The sequence below is a fragment of the Drosophila obscura genome, unplaced genomic scaffold (assembly GCF_018151105.1).
Source record: "Drosophila obscura isolate BZ-5 IFL unplaced genomic scaffold, ASM1815110v1 contig_200, whole genome shotgun sequence".
Classification (NCBI taxonomy): domain Eukaryota; kingdom Metazoa; phylum Arthropoda; class Insecta; order Diptera; family Drosophilidae; genus Drosophila; species Drosophila obscura.
In genome coordinates this window covers 6,483,300-6,497,964 of record NW_024542791.1, presented here as the reverse complement: position 1 = coordinate 6,497,964, position 14,665 = coordinate 6,483,300, and the positions used below count along the sequence as shown (strand labels likewise).

General features: G+C 45.7%; 6 protein-coding genes across 8 annotated transcripts; 4 read left to right on the top strand and 2 right to left on the bottom strand.

The window, feature by feature from the left end:
* Positions 1–832: 832 nt before the first annotated feature.
* LOC111081895 (structural maintenance of chromosomes protein 4) lies at positions 833–5,517 on the top strand. Its single transcript, XM_022378053.2, has 5 exons — positions 833–2,035; positions 2,098–2,722; positions 2,813–3,117; positions 3,180–4,863; positions 4,929–5,517. The coding sequence occupies exons 1-5, from the start codon at positions 915–917 to the stop codon at positions 5,418–5,420; spliced, it is 4,227 nt and encodes a 1,408-aa protein (XP_022233745.2). The 5' UTR covers positions 833–914; the 3' UTR covers positions 5,421–5,517.
* LOC111077937 (cytosolic Fe-S cluster assembly factor NUBP1 homolog) lies at positions 5,431–6,517 on the bottom strand. The gene has a single exon (XM_022372442.2). It carries the CDS (start codon positions 6,438–6,440, stop codon positions 5,505–5,507), a length of 936 nt encoding a protein of 311 aa, XP_022228134.1. The 5' UTR covers positions 6,441–6,517; the 3' UTR covers positions 5,431–5,504.
* Positions 6,518–6,857: 340 nt separating this feature from the next.
* LOC111081892 (probable proteasome subunit beta type-2) lies at positions 6,858–7,766 on the top strand. The gene is made up of 3 exons (XM_022378049.2): positions 6,858–7,047; positions 7,117–7,342; positions 7,409–7,766. Exons 1-3 carry the CDS (start codon positions 6,957–6,959, stop codon positions 7,710–7,712), a joined length of 621 nt encoding a protein of 206 aa, XP_022233741.1. The 5' UTR covers positions 6,858–6,956; the 3' UTR covers positions 7,713–7,766.
* Positions 7,767–7,829: 63 nt separating this feature from the next.
* On the bottom strand, positions 7,830–9,221 carry LOC111077907 (tRNA-splicing endonuclease subunit Sen2-1). The gene is made up of 2 exons (XM_022372375.2): positions 8,676–9,221; positions 7,830–8,611 (listed from the first exon to the last, which is right to left on the bottom strand). The coding sequence occupies exons 1-2, from the start codon at positions 9,112–9,114 to the stop codon at positions 8,340–8,342; spliced, it is 711 nt and encodes a 236-aa protein (XP_022228067.2). The 5' UTR covers positions 9,115–9,221; the 3' UTR covers positions 7,830–8,339.
* Positions 7,831–8,391, top strand: LOC111081893 (COX assembly mitochondrial protein homolog). Its single transcript, XM_022378051.2, has 2 exons — positions 7,831–7,950; positions 8,008–8,391. Exons 1-2 carry the CDS (start codon positions 7,902–7,904, stop codon positions 8,310–8,312), a joined length of 354 nt encoding a protein of 117 aa, XP_022233743.1. The 5' UTR covers positions 7,831–7,901; the 3' UTR covers positions 8,313–8,391.
* A 144-nt stretch (positions 9,222–9,365) lies between the features above and the next one.
* On the top strand, positions 9,366–14,484 carry LOC111077906 (V-type proton ATPase subunit H). Of its 3 annotated transcripts, none has more exons than XM_022372372.2 (7): positions 9,366–9,562; positions 9,679–10,157; positions 11,310–11,549; positions 12,747–12,881; positions 12,946–13,508; positions 13,572–13,674; positions 13,743–13,827. In XM_022372372.2, exons 1-7 carry the CDS (start codon positions 9,526–9,528, stop codon positions 13,749–13,751), a joined length of 1,566 nt encoding a protein of 521 aa, XP_022228064.1. In that variant the 5' UTR covers positions 9,366–9,525; the 3' UTR covers positions 13,752–13,827. The 3 variants fall into 3 exon arrangements, with proteins under 3 accessions (XP_022228064.1, XP_022228063.1, XP_022228065.1); XM_022372371.2 differs by lacking the exon at positions 13,743–13,827 and adding an exon at positions 13,844–14,484 and having other exon boundaries at positions 9,368–9,562; positions 13,572–13,685; XM_022372373.2 differs by lacking the exons at positions 11,310–11,549; positions 13,743–13,827 and adding an exon at positions 13,844–14,484 and having other exon boundaries at positions 9,370–9,562; positions 13,572–13,685.
* The last annotated feature ends 181 nt before the right edge of the window (positions 14,485–14,665 follow it).

The window sequence follows — 14,665 nt, the reverse complement described above, 5'->3', positions numbered from 1 at the left end:
GGTCATTCTCTACGATACTGCGTTTTTAGTTTCATCGTATCTTTAAAATTGTGCCTGCCACATCTATAACAAATATGCCGCCGTATCAATGACTTGCTTCCCATTTGTTGCTGCTGCTGCTTTTGAAAAATTCTGGCGCGCGTCCCTTCTCAATATGCATGTTTGTATAATTTGTTGTGGGTGTGTGTCAAGCGGAAAAATACCAAAAATCGTCCACTGTTAGGTTAACATGCAAAATGGCGTTAAAATTTGAATCTGTCTAGATGCTATTTTAGTTCTTAGAGTATGATTGTTATTTTGAAATAAAAGCTCTGAACGCATGCTTGTGTGATTTCATTTAAAAAGAACCACCACACTCAAATCACACTAACATAAGTAATAAATATGTTTAAGTTGAAATAAATAATCAAATACAATTAATGCCGGTTTCATCGTAAATTTCTTAAATCATTCATTAAACAGTTTACCATTTTCAATTCAGTTGTCATTTAGTTCATCTGTTATATAAATATGTTACTGATTTGTAGAATATGTACAGCGTGTAGTTACCGTGTAGAATATTTTTGTTTTTCTTCGTTGCTCAAGCCTTGTTTTATAAAAAAAACCCATACATGAGAGTTATTAAAACAAGCCAGATTGTAGAAAATTGATTCTTCTATCTGATAAAATGATATTTTCAATTTTTAAAGTCCTAACTAGCTAGTAATGTTAAATCGAATATCAAAATTGATGAAAATGATTTTACTCGGTTTATTTACGGTATATTATGAAAATAATAGGTATATATGTGTATATTTTTGAGGGTCAGACGGTATATTTTTTAGATAATTCCGCAGTCACACTGGTTTATATTGGCGCATTATTGAAGCATTTTTTGCGTTATTCTTTAAAATAGAAGCTATAGAAACAACAAGATGAGTCCCATCACCGGCACTCCGAAAGCTGGTGGTGGACGCAAGAGCGGTCAATATCGGATGGCCCAGATGACAGGACAGCAGCAATTGCGGGCCCAACAAGAAGCCGACGACGCCGCCGCAATGGACGCGCTGGATGATGCCATGGTATTTGACGATGAAGAAGGCGGCACACGCATCGGGGATATATACATACCGCCGCCGATACCGCCCCACTGCTCCATGGAGAGCACCGGGCCGCGTCTGATCATCAAACAGATTGTGAACCACAACTTCAAGAGCTACGCCGGACAGGTGACCCTGGGACCCTTCCATCAGAGTTTTACGGCCATCATAGGGCCCAATGGCAGCGGGAAGAGTAACGTAATCGATTCGATGATGTTCGTCTTCGGCTGTCGGGCCAATCGCATTCGCTGCAAGCGTGTCTCCACCCTCATTCACAAATCCTCGAGGTATCCCAATCTTCGCAGCTGCTCGGTGGCCGTACACTTTGAGCAGGTTGTGGACAAGGGCGATGGCACTTGCGAGACGGTGCCTGGCTCTGAAATTGTCATCGAACGTACGGCCATGTCGGATAATTCCTCATATTATCAGATCAACGGACGTCGTGCTCAGGTCAAGGATGTGGTCAAGCTGCTGAAGGCTCATCATGTGGACCTGGAGCACAATCGTTTCCTGATTCTGCAGGGCGAGGTCGAGTCCATAGCCATGATGAAGCCCAAGGGTCTGAATGAGAACGAGACGGGTATGCTGGAGTACCTGGAGGACATTGTGGGCACCCAACGCTATATTCGGCCACTGCAACAGATCAACCAGCGCGTGGATCAGCTCACCGACGATCGCACAGAGAAGCACAATCGCTGTAAGTTGGCCGAGCGTGACATGAAGGATCTGGAGCAGCCATTCAATGAGGCCGTCGAGTACTTGAAAAAGGAGAACGATTTGGTGCGAACCAAATCTTGGGTCTACCAAAAGTCCATCAGTTTAAAGAAGATCTCTTTGGCGGAGCACACCAAAGAGCACCAGAGCTGTGCCGAGAAACTAAAAGCGCACGACGAGGCCACCAATGCGCTCAAGCAAGAACGCGCCGAGAAGGAGGAGATCATAAGAAAGGAAATAGAGTAAGGAATAAATATGCAAATGCACTTTTCACCCCAATATTTATGCATCTACCATTTTTCAGAGCATTTGAATCCCTGGTGAAGCAGAGAGATCAAGTCAAAAAGAAGCTTGTGAGTGCAGAGCGCGCCTGCACGGAGGTCCAGAGCACCATGGAGAACACCAACAAGCAGCGCAAAAAGGACAAGGCCCAGATTGAGAAGAACGAAAAGGAGCTGGAGGATTTGCGTACGTTGCCAGAGAGAAATCAGCGTGAAATTGAGGAATGTAACATAAAATTGGAGCGTCTGGAGAAGGATAAAGTGACGCTTAATGAGGAGCTGGAAAAACAAATGAATGAACTGAAGAACAAAACGGAACCCCTCACCGAGAAGCGCCTCAAGCTGAGCGACGAGCTGGTGGGCCTCAAGGAGCAGGTGAACTCGGCCAAGGCTGCGCTGCAGGTGCACGAATCCGAGCTGAAGATCCTCAAGCAAGTGGAGACAACTGAGACCAGAAAATACGAGTCGCTGATGAACTCCTACCAACAGTCACAGCAGAGTCTCGAGGAGAAGGTGAACAAAGTGGCTGAGTTGAAGCAAAGTATTCCCGAAATGAAAACAGAGATCGCCACCAAGTCAGCGGAGGTGGAAAAGCTGACCAAGGAGGAGCGCAATCTGTCCACACAATGTACAAAACTTAGGGATGAGGTAGGCATTGCATTCGATTGACGCTGTTCCTTTTGCTGATCTCGTCTTAACCTCTCTGCTCCTTTTTCGCTTCCCTTTCTCTTCCGTTAGATTAACGAGCGATCGAGAAACATGCAGTTCCAGCGTTCCAATGACAAAGTATTGGACTTTCTAATGCGTCAGAAAATGGAGGGCAATATTCCTGGCATTCTGGGACGTCTGGGTAACTTGGGTGGCATCGATGCAAAGTATGATGTGGCCATATCCACAGCATGCGGTCGCTTGGACAACATTGTGACAGATACCTACGACACAGCCTCGGCGTGCATTGCAGCCCTAAAGAAGCACAATGTTGGCAGGGCCACCTTCATTACCCTGGATAAAATTATGGACCTTAATGTCTCCATGATTAACACGTAAGTTTTCGACAGGAATCCCATAAGCTCCAGGTAACCTTTCTATCTAAATGCAATTGCAGGCCAGAGAACGTTCCCCGTCTGTTCGATCTGGTGAAGTTCGAAGATGACCGCGTACGGGTTGCCTTCTACTTTGCGCTGAGGGACACACTTGTGGCCGAGGACCTGGAGCAGGGCGCACGCATCGGCTATAGCGGGAAACGCTACCGCGTGGTCACACTGCGAGGCGAGATGATTGAGATGACAGGCACAATGTCTGGCGGTGGCAAGACATGCCTTCGAGGTAAAATGGGCACCCAAGTGCGAACGAAGACGGCTGAAAGCGCCAACACCTCGACATCACAGAATGCCGCGTTGGAGGACATGCAGGTTCAGGCGCAGGAGCTGCAAACGAGAATCAACTTTTGCCAAGAGCAGCAGGGTCGCCTGGAGCGGGAAGTGCAGACACTTCAGATGACGGTGCAGCGCAACGAGGCGGAGTACAAACGTCTGGAGGTCAGCATCACATCGCTGGAGCAACAGATGGCCAGTAATCTGAAGCAGTGCGATATGCAGCGTCAAAAGATGATGAAAAAGACCACAGACGAGGGTGCCGTCAAGTCGCGTGAGGCTGAAATAGACACCGCCAAGCAGGAATTGGAGGAGGCGCTGTCGTCTGAGCAGGCAATGAGCAGCCAAATCGAAGAGATTCAAGCTCAGTACAATGCCCTGCGCAATGAGAATGTGAAGCCCGTGGAGGCAAAGATCAAGAAGACTGCCGCTCAAATCGAGAAACTGTCTTCCAATATTCGCTCCATGAATGTGGCCCTGAGCACGGCGGAGCGGAACATTGAAAAGATCACCGAGAACAACAATAATCTGAGGGAGAACATCAAGACAGCCGAGGAGAAGTTGCGCGCCTTAAATGAGCAGCGACAAAGGTTCCAGGAGCATAAGGAGGATCTAGAGAAGGCAGCCGAAGAGGCGGCCGAGGCCATAGACAATGCCAAGAGCCAATCATCGGATTTGAAGAAGCAAATCGACGAGCTGAGCAAGCAGGAGAATCAGCGTAACATTGACCGCATCGAAATGGATACAAAAGTGCAGAACATAAAGGGGATCATTGACCGCATGGTCAATGTGGAAATACCTGGCTATCAGGCCAAACTGAAGCCGCTCAAGCTCAACGAAATACCAGGGGAGACGGAGCCGCTAATGCCCCTCAAGGAACTAACCGAAGAGGAACTCAATGCGGAGGCACTGAGCGATATGCAGTACAAGGAAACGGTGCTCGAGGAGCAGCTGCAGAAGAAACCGAATCTGAACTGCATCAAGGACTTCAATGAGAAGCGAAACGTTTATCTGGATCGCGTGCGCGTGCTCGAAGACATCACCTCGAAGCGTAACGAGATGCGCGACAAGTACGAAGAGGTGCGCAAGCGTCGCTACAAGGAGTTCATGGACGGCTTTGGCATCATCACGCATAAGCTCAAGGAAATGTATCAAATGATCACGCAGGGCGGCGATGCCGAACTGGAGCTGGTCGACTCAATGGACCCCTTTACCGAGGGTGTCAACTTCACCGTCCGGCCGCCCAAGAAAAGCTGGAAATATATCTCGAATCTCTCTGGCGGTGAGAAGACATTGTCCTCTCTGGCCCTGGTCTTTGCCCTGCATTATTACAAGCCCTCGCCGCTGTACTTTATGGATGAAATCGATGCGGCACTGGACTTCAAGAATGTCTCCATTGTGGCGCACTACATAAAGGTGGGTTCACAGCAGCAAGGGAAACCATTGGGAGAAGCCTTAAATTTGTTCTTTATTTATTGCAGGAGCGTACGAAAAATGCTCAGTTCATTATCGTCTCGCTGCGCGTGAACATGTTTGAGCTGGCCAATCATCTGGTGGGCATCTATAAGGTGAATGACTGCACGGACACCATCACAGTGCTGAATGTGCCGCCACAGCTGCCCGAGCAACCGCCACGCATGATCGGCACAATGAGTGCGACAATTGCCAGCCAAATGATGCCAGACACCATGGCTACAGAAAATACAATTTCTCCGGATAATACCATTGTCCCAGCGACCAACACCATGGCGCCAGAGAACGATGAGAATCAATCGCCAGAAATACCGCAGCAGCAGCAACAGCAGCAGCTGGAGGTGTCGAAAGTTGGAGCAGGCAGAGATACAACATTCGCACCACCCATGGAGAGTACAGCCATCTCCCAGGCCATACAAGCAGCGAATGCCACCTGCAGATTAACCACGGACATGTCGCTACAGAGCCCACCCAGCTCGCCGCCACCAGCGAATGATTAGAAGATTCGAATTGTATTACAAATATTTTTTACGACATTTTAGACCTCCTCCGATCAGAGATATTCATTAACAAAACCATTAAATCTACCTAAAGCTACCCATAATCTTTGAACAAATACCCTCCAGGGCTTCTGTGGTGGCATTCTTAATCGATGTGATATCCTCCCCGGCATCGCATGCCTTGGCTATGGCCGGATCCAGGGGTAGAGAGCCCAGCAGAGGCACCTCCATTTCGGCGCACATGGCTGCAGCTCCGCCGGTTTTGGCTGGAAAGATTTCCGAACTGTGGCCGCAGTGACCACACCGAAAGCTGCTCATGTTCTCGATCACACCCACAATGGGTATGCGCTGCTTCTTGCAGAAGTTGATCTCCTTGCGTACGTCCAGCAGAGCAACCTCCTGCGGCGTGGTCACAATAATGGCACGCACCGCATCGGGTGCATTGTCATCTTTCAGATAGGAAACCACAGATAGATGCTCATCCGAGGTGCCGGGCGGCGTGTCCAGCAGCAGCAGATCCAGATTTCCCCAGTCCACTTCGCTCAGGAACTGACGAATCATGCCATTCTTTTTGGGTCCACGCCAAATAATGGCATCATCCACAGAGCCCAGCAGAAATCCAATCGACATCAGGCACACATTGTCGTCTATGCCCACCGGCGACCAGCCCGAACCGGACTGATGCACATTCTCTCCCAGGGCGCCCATAAGACGCGGCTGCGATGGCCCACAGATGTCAATGTCCAGCACACCGAAATTGCTGTCCGGACAACTCCTGGCCAGGTACCGTGTCAGCAGGGTGGTGACGGTGCTCTTGCCAACACCCCCTTTCCCGGAGAGGATCAGAAGCTTGTGTTTGACATCTTTCAGAGCAGCGGTGACGAGAGCCTTGCCCGGATCCTCGAGCTTCTTGTTCGGATCGCTGCATATGCTCTGATTGGGACAGCCGGCACAGGCACTCACCTGTCCAGCCTGCTCGCTCTCAACGCCAGGACAGTGTTCGGGAGGAGGAGCCTGCATCGCAATAAATTAAAAACAATCTAAATCAAAATTGTGAAATTGTGAATGGAATGGTGATAACATTGGTGGGCTGCCAACTCGCTGTTAGCCAAATTGAGCAAAAAGTATTTTATTTTATCATGGTATATACTGGTATTTTTGAACAACAACAACGATTTTCCCCTTCTTTTCGTGGTGTGAGCCGCATGTTCCCAAAGGGAAAAATAATGGAAGCTTTGCTAATAATGGAATCCACCATTAACACAACAGTGAACACCATCCACACCACCACCAACGCCATCAAAATACCATTTTCAAATGACCGCCAAACTCCATTTAGCGCACAAAAAATACCGACATTTCTCCCGGTCTATTTACAGTATATTTCAAATACTATAAGATATTTCCGAGGGACAGACGGTATACTTTACCGATAAACCCGCGGTCACACTGGTCTTAACAAATGCTTGTCATCCGGCAAAACAACTTGAAAACTTTTTAGAAGAAACCCGTAAAGTATATATTAACAAGTGCAAGATGGAAACGCTGTTGGGTATCAAGGGTCCCGATTTTGTTATGCTAGCGGCCGACACAACTCATGCCCGTTCCATTATCGTAATGAAAGAAGGTGAGCAGCAGTGATGAATTTGATGGCGGCTTGTGTCTCATTTGGTGGGCGACACTTTTACCTTTGCAGATCAGAACAAAATTCACAAGGTATCGGACAACTTGCTCATTTCAACCATTGGCGAGTCGGGCGACACCGAGCAGTTTACCGAGTTTATTTCGAAGAATATTGCCCTGTACAAAATGCGCAATGGCTACGACCTGAGCCCGCGGGAGGCAGCCCATTTTACGCGCAAGAATCTGGCTGAGTATCTTCGCAGTCGCACACCCTACCAGGTCTTCATGTTTGTCGCTGGGTAAGTTCCCATATTCATCAATGATAAAGCGTATTTTAGAACTCCAATATGATCTCGCTCCACTAGCTATGATAAAACTGAGGGTCCCGAGCTGGTTTTCATCGACTATTTGGCCAATGCAAAGTCTCTAAACTACGCCGGTCATGGCTACGGTGCCATGTTCTGCTCCAGCATCTACGATCGCTACTGGCACGCCAATATTACCCAGGACGAGGCATACGATATCTTCAAGAAGTGCATCGTGGAGATTCAAAAGCGCCTGGTCGTCAATCTGAAGAACTTCAATGTCTCTGTCGTGGACAAGGACGGCGTTCGCAACCTAGATCCCATCAGTGCCCAGAGCCTGACCGATTATAATGCATCTAGTTAGGTTTTCAGCATTTAAAATGCAACATTTATAATAAAAAATGCGCCTGGGTTACTTTACTGGCTTCTTTGGTACGAATTCTAAAAACAATCTGGTATTTTTGGTATTTTTATTTTACATACGGTCACACTAAGCTGGCACATCATTGACAAAACAAAAAGAAACAGAACTAAAATATTTTAAAATAAAAACATGAGCTTTATACAACAACAGGCTGATCCACGTAATCCCCATGGACTCGGTAAGTTCTTGCTGTTATCTAAGTTGTCCATCCATTAACGAGGAACTCGAATGCTAGGCGACCCGAATGACACAAAATTGCGCAAGGTTGAGGTCGAGGTGCTGATACCCAAGATAATGCGAGACCGGGCAAAGGCAGAGCTATGCACCAAGGAAGTCACAGACTTTCAGGAGTGCTGCAAGACCAGCAGCATCTTCATGGTGGCCACCTGTCGCAAGGAGAACTCTGCTCTGAGGGACTGCCTAACGCTCTGGTATCAGAACGATGCCTTCAAGGAGGAATGCAGGAAGATCTATCTGCAGGAGCGGTCAGATTATCGGAGCACTGGGATACCCAAGAAGCATCGCGTGGAGAAACTCTAGTCCTTACATAAGTAGTTTTGGTTATGATTATTGTTTACTTTGCACGAATGATGAATAATTGAAGCGACGTACAATTGTTTCCGTGACGGAAATTTCTTTAAGCGCTTCGGGTGTGGCCATGCTGGAGGCATCTTCTTTGGGTTCACCGACTGTAAGCAGGAGTACATCTTTGTCGGACGTTTCCGCCACACGTTGGACACCCTTCAGGTTCTTTGGCTGGTAGTAATCCAGATCGGCGGGAGTCTGAACGACGACCAAGAAGCTGGCATGGAAATTCCTCGGACTTTGCTCGTAGATAACTGCAGGAAAGGACAGGCAGGCACAACTTTAGAATAAAAAGTGCATTGTTTTCCAATTACTTACGAAAGTCTCCGCCAAACTTGATTCCACTCTTGATTACCCAATTCTTGGATTTCAAATACAGATAACATGCCAAATTCTCAACAAATCTATCGTTTAGATCCTGAGCCGCTTTCAGGAATCCTTCCCAGTCCAAACTGGTGCCCAACAGGTTCTTTATGTCGAGTACTTCCAAGTAGTAGGCCAGAAAACAAGACTCCTCCAGTCCAAGAAGCAGGGTTTCGTCTTCATCGCCCGATGCCGGTCCACCTCGCGACTTGCTGCCTTTTCCATAGCAGCCATTGTCATGGAGCGCCTTCGTCTGGGCAGGATCTGTTATCTCCACAGAGAGCCCTGTAAAGACGCCGTGATAGCGTTCGCCTTGCTCACAAAGGGGAAACGGCGTTGCATTGGGATTCCTGAAATTGCAACGCTTTTTTTTGCATTGAAATGTGAACTGCATAGTTGAATAGTTCACTATCGATTACAATATCGATGTAGGTCACATCTCTAGATTGATTTAAAGGAAGAAAATTTTACAGGTGACACTCTGCGGTTAGCTGAATATAATTATAATTCAAGTTATAAATTAATTTGTCTGTACGTTTATTTTTATGATCCCAACAGTGTGCTGTTGTGCGCCAAGTCAAACAATACTATCGAATAACAGCGTGGCAGCTCTCTGCGCATTGCAAAAGAGTGGCCACACTGCATGTAAGTCACAAGACCCAAGTCAGCTGAATTTTCTGTGTCGTAGTAGTGTGAAAATCACTCGGTAAATTTAATAAATTTTCATAAATTCTGTGCTCGAATTTGTGCTCCAGAGCGACACCCCATTTTGCATAGGATCCATCTGTTTAGACAAGCCAGCACAATGACTACCGCTTTGTATTTGCCCGAGGAAAACATCGGTAAGTTTTCCCGATCCGACCTCTGCGAAAAATCGAAGTTCGACTGTGTGTGAGGGTGGCCTCAGCAGCACCCTCACCTCGCCCCTAATTGTGCGATTTTCATTGGGCTTTTCCAGACATGATTGCTGCCACCTCGGTGCTGCAGCAACAAGCAGCCGACATTCGCACCAAAGCCATCAACTGGGCCCCCTATATGCAGTCGCAGATGATCAGCGAGGAGGATTACCGTGCCATCAGCGCACTGGATAAATCACGCGCTGCCTACTTGGCCCAGAACTCCAGTCAGGTGGTCAAGACTCTGCTCAATCTAGTCTCGCATCTGTCCAAGGACTCCACCATTCAGTATATTCTCGTATTGCTGGACGATTTGCTGCAAGAGGATCGCTCACGTGTCGATCTCTTTCACGACACGGCTGGCAAGCTAAAGCAGTGCATCTGGGGTCCCTTCCTGAACCTACTGAATCGTCAGGATGGCTTCATTGTCAACATGGCGTCCCGGATTCTGGCCAAGTTCGCCTGCTGGGGTCATGAGACCATGCCCAAGTCAGACCTGAACTTCTACTTGCAGTTCCTCAAGGACCAACTGGCCAGCAATGTGAGTGTCCATCTGTATTTTTGATTAATTTTGAATTGCCCAGTGCATGGTTAGAAAGGGAGAGTGCCTGGCAAGTGCATGTGTGGAGGCTATTCCAGCTGTTGTATATAGCGTTTTTTAAGCAATGTCTGCACTCGAAATAAGAGTTATTTTTGCACCTATATATTCCCGGATTTAATCCTCATTTGGGTTTGAGCCCAAATCAGTGCAAACTATTTTTTTGTTTGTTTTTCCTCATAGTGCTGCTACTCGGCATGATCCCATCCTATTAAAATTAATTTTTATAGCATGAGAGAAGAGCATGGCAGTTTTTACAAATCCCCGACTCCAATTGAAAATTTCTGATAGGAATAACAAAAATATATTTCGCAGTCAGACCAACTGAAATCCGACTAACGACTTATCAATACACTTTTTGTCAATGCCTAAACCACTAAAAAAACAAAAAACAGTCTGAAATCCTAACTCTGTTTAATTCGAAATAATATGTTTTTGTGAATGCTTTGAATTTTTGGCTTGCTTTACTTATATGTCAACTAAATTAAGACCAACCCTAAAACGACCCCCAACAAAACTCTACGATCCACTCGTTAGAGAAAAACTCTACAAATGAGCAAGTCTACGTTGTCCTTTTTAATTTGTTTTTTTTTTTTTTGAAGACTTTTTGTCACACAATGCACATTCATCATCGAACCACCCACCCCTTGAAAACTCTAAAAATGAGCAAATTACTGCAACTTTAACAGCTCGTTGTTTGAAGGCTCAACATTACGCATCCTGAATTTTGTCATCAAATTTCATTCGATTCGTGTATACCATAATACTGAAATTGTCTGGCACTTTCATCCCGATCATTCCGTGCTGTCGTCGTTCCCGTTTCGTGAGTCACGTGTCAACACCACAGCACCACAGAAGGTCGATCATTTTGTTAATTATTTTGTTGTCTTGTCCATCTATTTTTACAATTTGTTCTGCCGCACTCTTGAACTTCTCTCTGAACCAATGTATTTTAATTTATATGCAATTTACCATCAACAATATCGATTAAACTCCTCGATATATCGACGTCCCCCGTCTCTCTGTGGATAATCTGATCTGATCCGATCCGATCCCCCCACAACAATATATGACCCCCTACTGCCCCCGACCCAGAGCACATCCTATCTGCAAGAGATGGCCCAGCTGGCCAAGCGGACCCAGACCATACTCGTGCACACACACGGACTCCATGGCAATAACAAAGACAACCATGGCCACCAGTACAGTCCCAATCTGGCGCAGCTCCAGCAGCAGCATCAGCAAGAGCTGGTCGTCTCGTCCAACGAGAGCTATCGGCAGGTGTCCAACAGCAACGAGCAGGCGCATCAGCAGGAAGGCAAATGTGTTATACCGGTATTCCAAATCACAGAAAACAAAAAAAAAAAATGCAAAAATTGCGACCATCAGAAAAAACAAACATTTACTTACACACCCACAACACACAACAAATACAATGCAAAACACACACAAACACTGATAAATAATCGCACACAAACACATACACGGGAGCAGAGTCGATGGAGGTCTGTAAGAATAACGGGATTTTTTCTTATCAATTACCAAATTGAAAATTTTGCAAGCGGACAAAAGCTTAGAAACTCGAAAAATATAAGAAAAAGCTTTGACTTTGGTGATAAATGAAGAATTATAAAAATAAAAATTGTGGCTCTGACAGAAAAAATAATTAAATAGAATTTCAATATGTGCTATAATAAAAAATACACTTTCGCCAGCTCTTGTTTATTTTAGAAAGTGTTCAAATTCGATTTGAAAAAGTGATAAATCTTGCAACATTCAGACGGTTTATTTTTCTTTATTTATCTACATCAATTTGAGAGCGAACATCTTGCAGATGATTTTTCTATCATCAAAATTAACATCCTAATGTCTGTCCGTCCTTCCACAACTTGTACGGTTTATGGGGTGTTGGGCTGCTGTACACAACTGTTTTCAATTAATTTCGATTTATACCCACCGACTGCGTTCCGTGTGTTTGTGTGGGATTATTGGAGTCGTAACTGTTTACTAACCAACTAATAAGAGCGTGAGGAGGCAAAGCAGGAGAAGGCGCATCCGTATGGCCGAGGAAGCAGTGTTGTCAAGCAGTGTATAAAATCATTTAAAGATGGTGCGCAACGGTAAACCCAAAACTGGTGCTGGTGAAAAGTACACTAAATAAGCCCCAAAAAATACTCTAGACATGACCCCTCCCCCGCATTCAACAATTACCAAAAAAAAAACAAAAACCAAAGAAAGGAAAAAAATATCAAACGGTGTAAGGATATACAAAAATCTATACAATTCTCTATATGTGTCGTCACCACCCAATCCCCCCCACCCCACTCTCACTCTCTGTGTTATTCTCAGATTCTCTTATTGTGCGTAGCTTGTAGTAATTCGTTGTTGTTGTAGCTAGTAGTGAAAAATGTGTAGATTTCAGCTGATGCCGAGTATCGTCATAACTAACCCCGCTAACAATCATGACAGCGTAGCAGAGCCCACCCAAAAGACACGACTAATCCGTTTGTAATTTCAAAATCCTCTACATAGAACAACGAGTACATTCAGTCGGTGGCCCGTTGCCTGCAGATGATGCTGCGCGTCGATGAGTACCGATTCGCCTTTGTGGGTGTGGATGGTATCAGCACTCTGATTCGCATTCTGTCGACTCGCGTCAACTTTCAGGTGAGTTTGAAATTGAAATGTGTAAATTGTTTGTGCCAATTTAAATTCGATTTCTTATTCATAGGTGCAATACCAGCTGATCTTCTGCCTGTGGGTGTTGACCTTCAACCCCCTGCTGGCCGCCAAGATGAACAAGTTCAGTGTGATCCCCATACTGGCCGATATACTGAGCGATTGTGCCAAGGAGAAGGTCACCCGAATTATTCTCGCTGTCTTCCGCAATCTGATCGAGAAGCCCGAAGACACGTCGGTGGCCAAGGACCATTGCATTGCCATGGTTCAGTGCAAGGTGCTGAAACAGTTGTCCATACTGGAGCAGCGTCGCTTTGACGATGAGGACATCACCGCCGATGTGGAGTATCTCAGCGAGAAGCTGCAGAACTCGGTCCAGGATCTGAGCTCCTACGATGAGTATGCCACTGAGGTGCGCAGCGGCCGTCTGGAATGGTCGCCGGTCCACAAGTCGGCGAAGTTCTGGCGCGAGAATGCCCAGCGCCTCAACGAAAAGAACTACGAACTGCTGCGCATTCTGGTACATTTGCTAGAGACCTCCAAGGATGCCATCATTCTATCCGTTGCCTGCTTCGATATTGGAGAGTATGTGCGTCACTATCCCCGCGGCAAACAGTAAGAAAAACAAAAAAACATCATCTATTGGTGTACTTGGACTGATCGAATCTCTCCCTTCAGTGTCCTGGAGCAATTGGGCGGCAAACAGATTGTCATGCAGCATCTGGGTCACGAGGATCCCAATGTGCGGTACGAGGCCCTGCTGGCCGTGCAGAAGCTGATGGTACACAACTGGTTAGTACGATTTCTCGACTCGCCACCTCTCATTCCTACCCATACATCCACCTCTAGGTGTTGTGATATGCATGCCATACCCCCAAATTCATATCCATGTCCATCTCAAGATCAATTCGAAATTCGATGTATTCAATGTTTCTCTCTATATCTATCAGGGAATACCTGGGCAAGCAGTTGGAGAAGGAAAACGAGAACCAGAAACAAGGTGCTGCACCCATTGCTGGCAAGGCCTAAGGCCTCCCAAATCCAACATAACATCCACATGCACAAGGACACAACAAAATTTGCATACATATTTTTTAGCCAGGCCGCCAGCCTGCCAAAACTTAACCAACAATAAGAGTTGTGGAGGGACTGATGCTACCGCCTAGCAACACCTGAACACCATCCCATGCGAACCCCATCCGGGCATCCTCCACTTCTCCTCTCTCCACATTTAAACATGATGTTTGTTCGTGCTACATTTAAGCGCATGTTTGTTCCCTGCTTAAACTAAGTTCTTGTTAGTCCCATCCCCAAGCCCAGCCCTATAGAACGTATTGAGAGAACAATTTGATTTTTTTTGTTGGCATTCCAAAAAGACAATTCAAATAGTGGCAAAGAAAATACAGATCCTCTACGATTGTTCCATTTAATTGTTTACCTATTTTGTTGTTATTATTATTTGTGTTCTTAATTTTTATGTGTGCGCCGCTGTACAGAGTTTTCTTCTAAACCAGATGATATGCACTTCTATTGTATTATAATCGCCTCAGCGCACCCACAAAACAAAATAAAAAACAAAGACAAAAAAAAACTAAAGAAATCGAAAATATATTGTAAAAAGAACCTATCAAGTATTTCTTTTATTAAAAATTAAATCAAATAGACATAAATGGAAATGTTAAATGCATTAACCAATTGTTATTAAAATGTATGATACACATTTTTGCGAGTGTAAAACAATACAAAAATATACATAAACTAGCGAAATATAT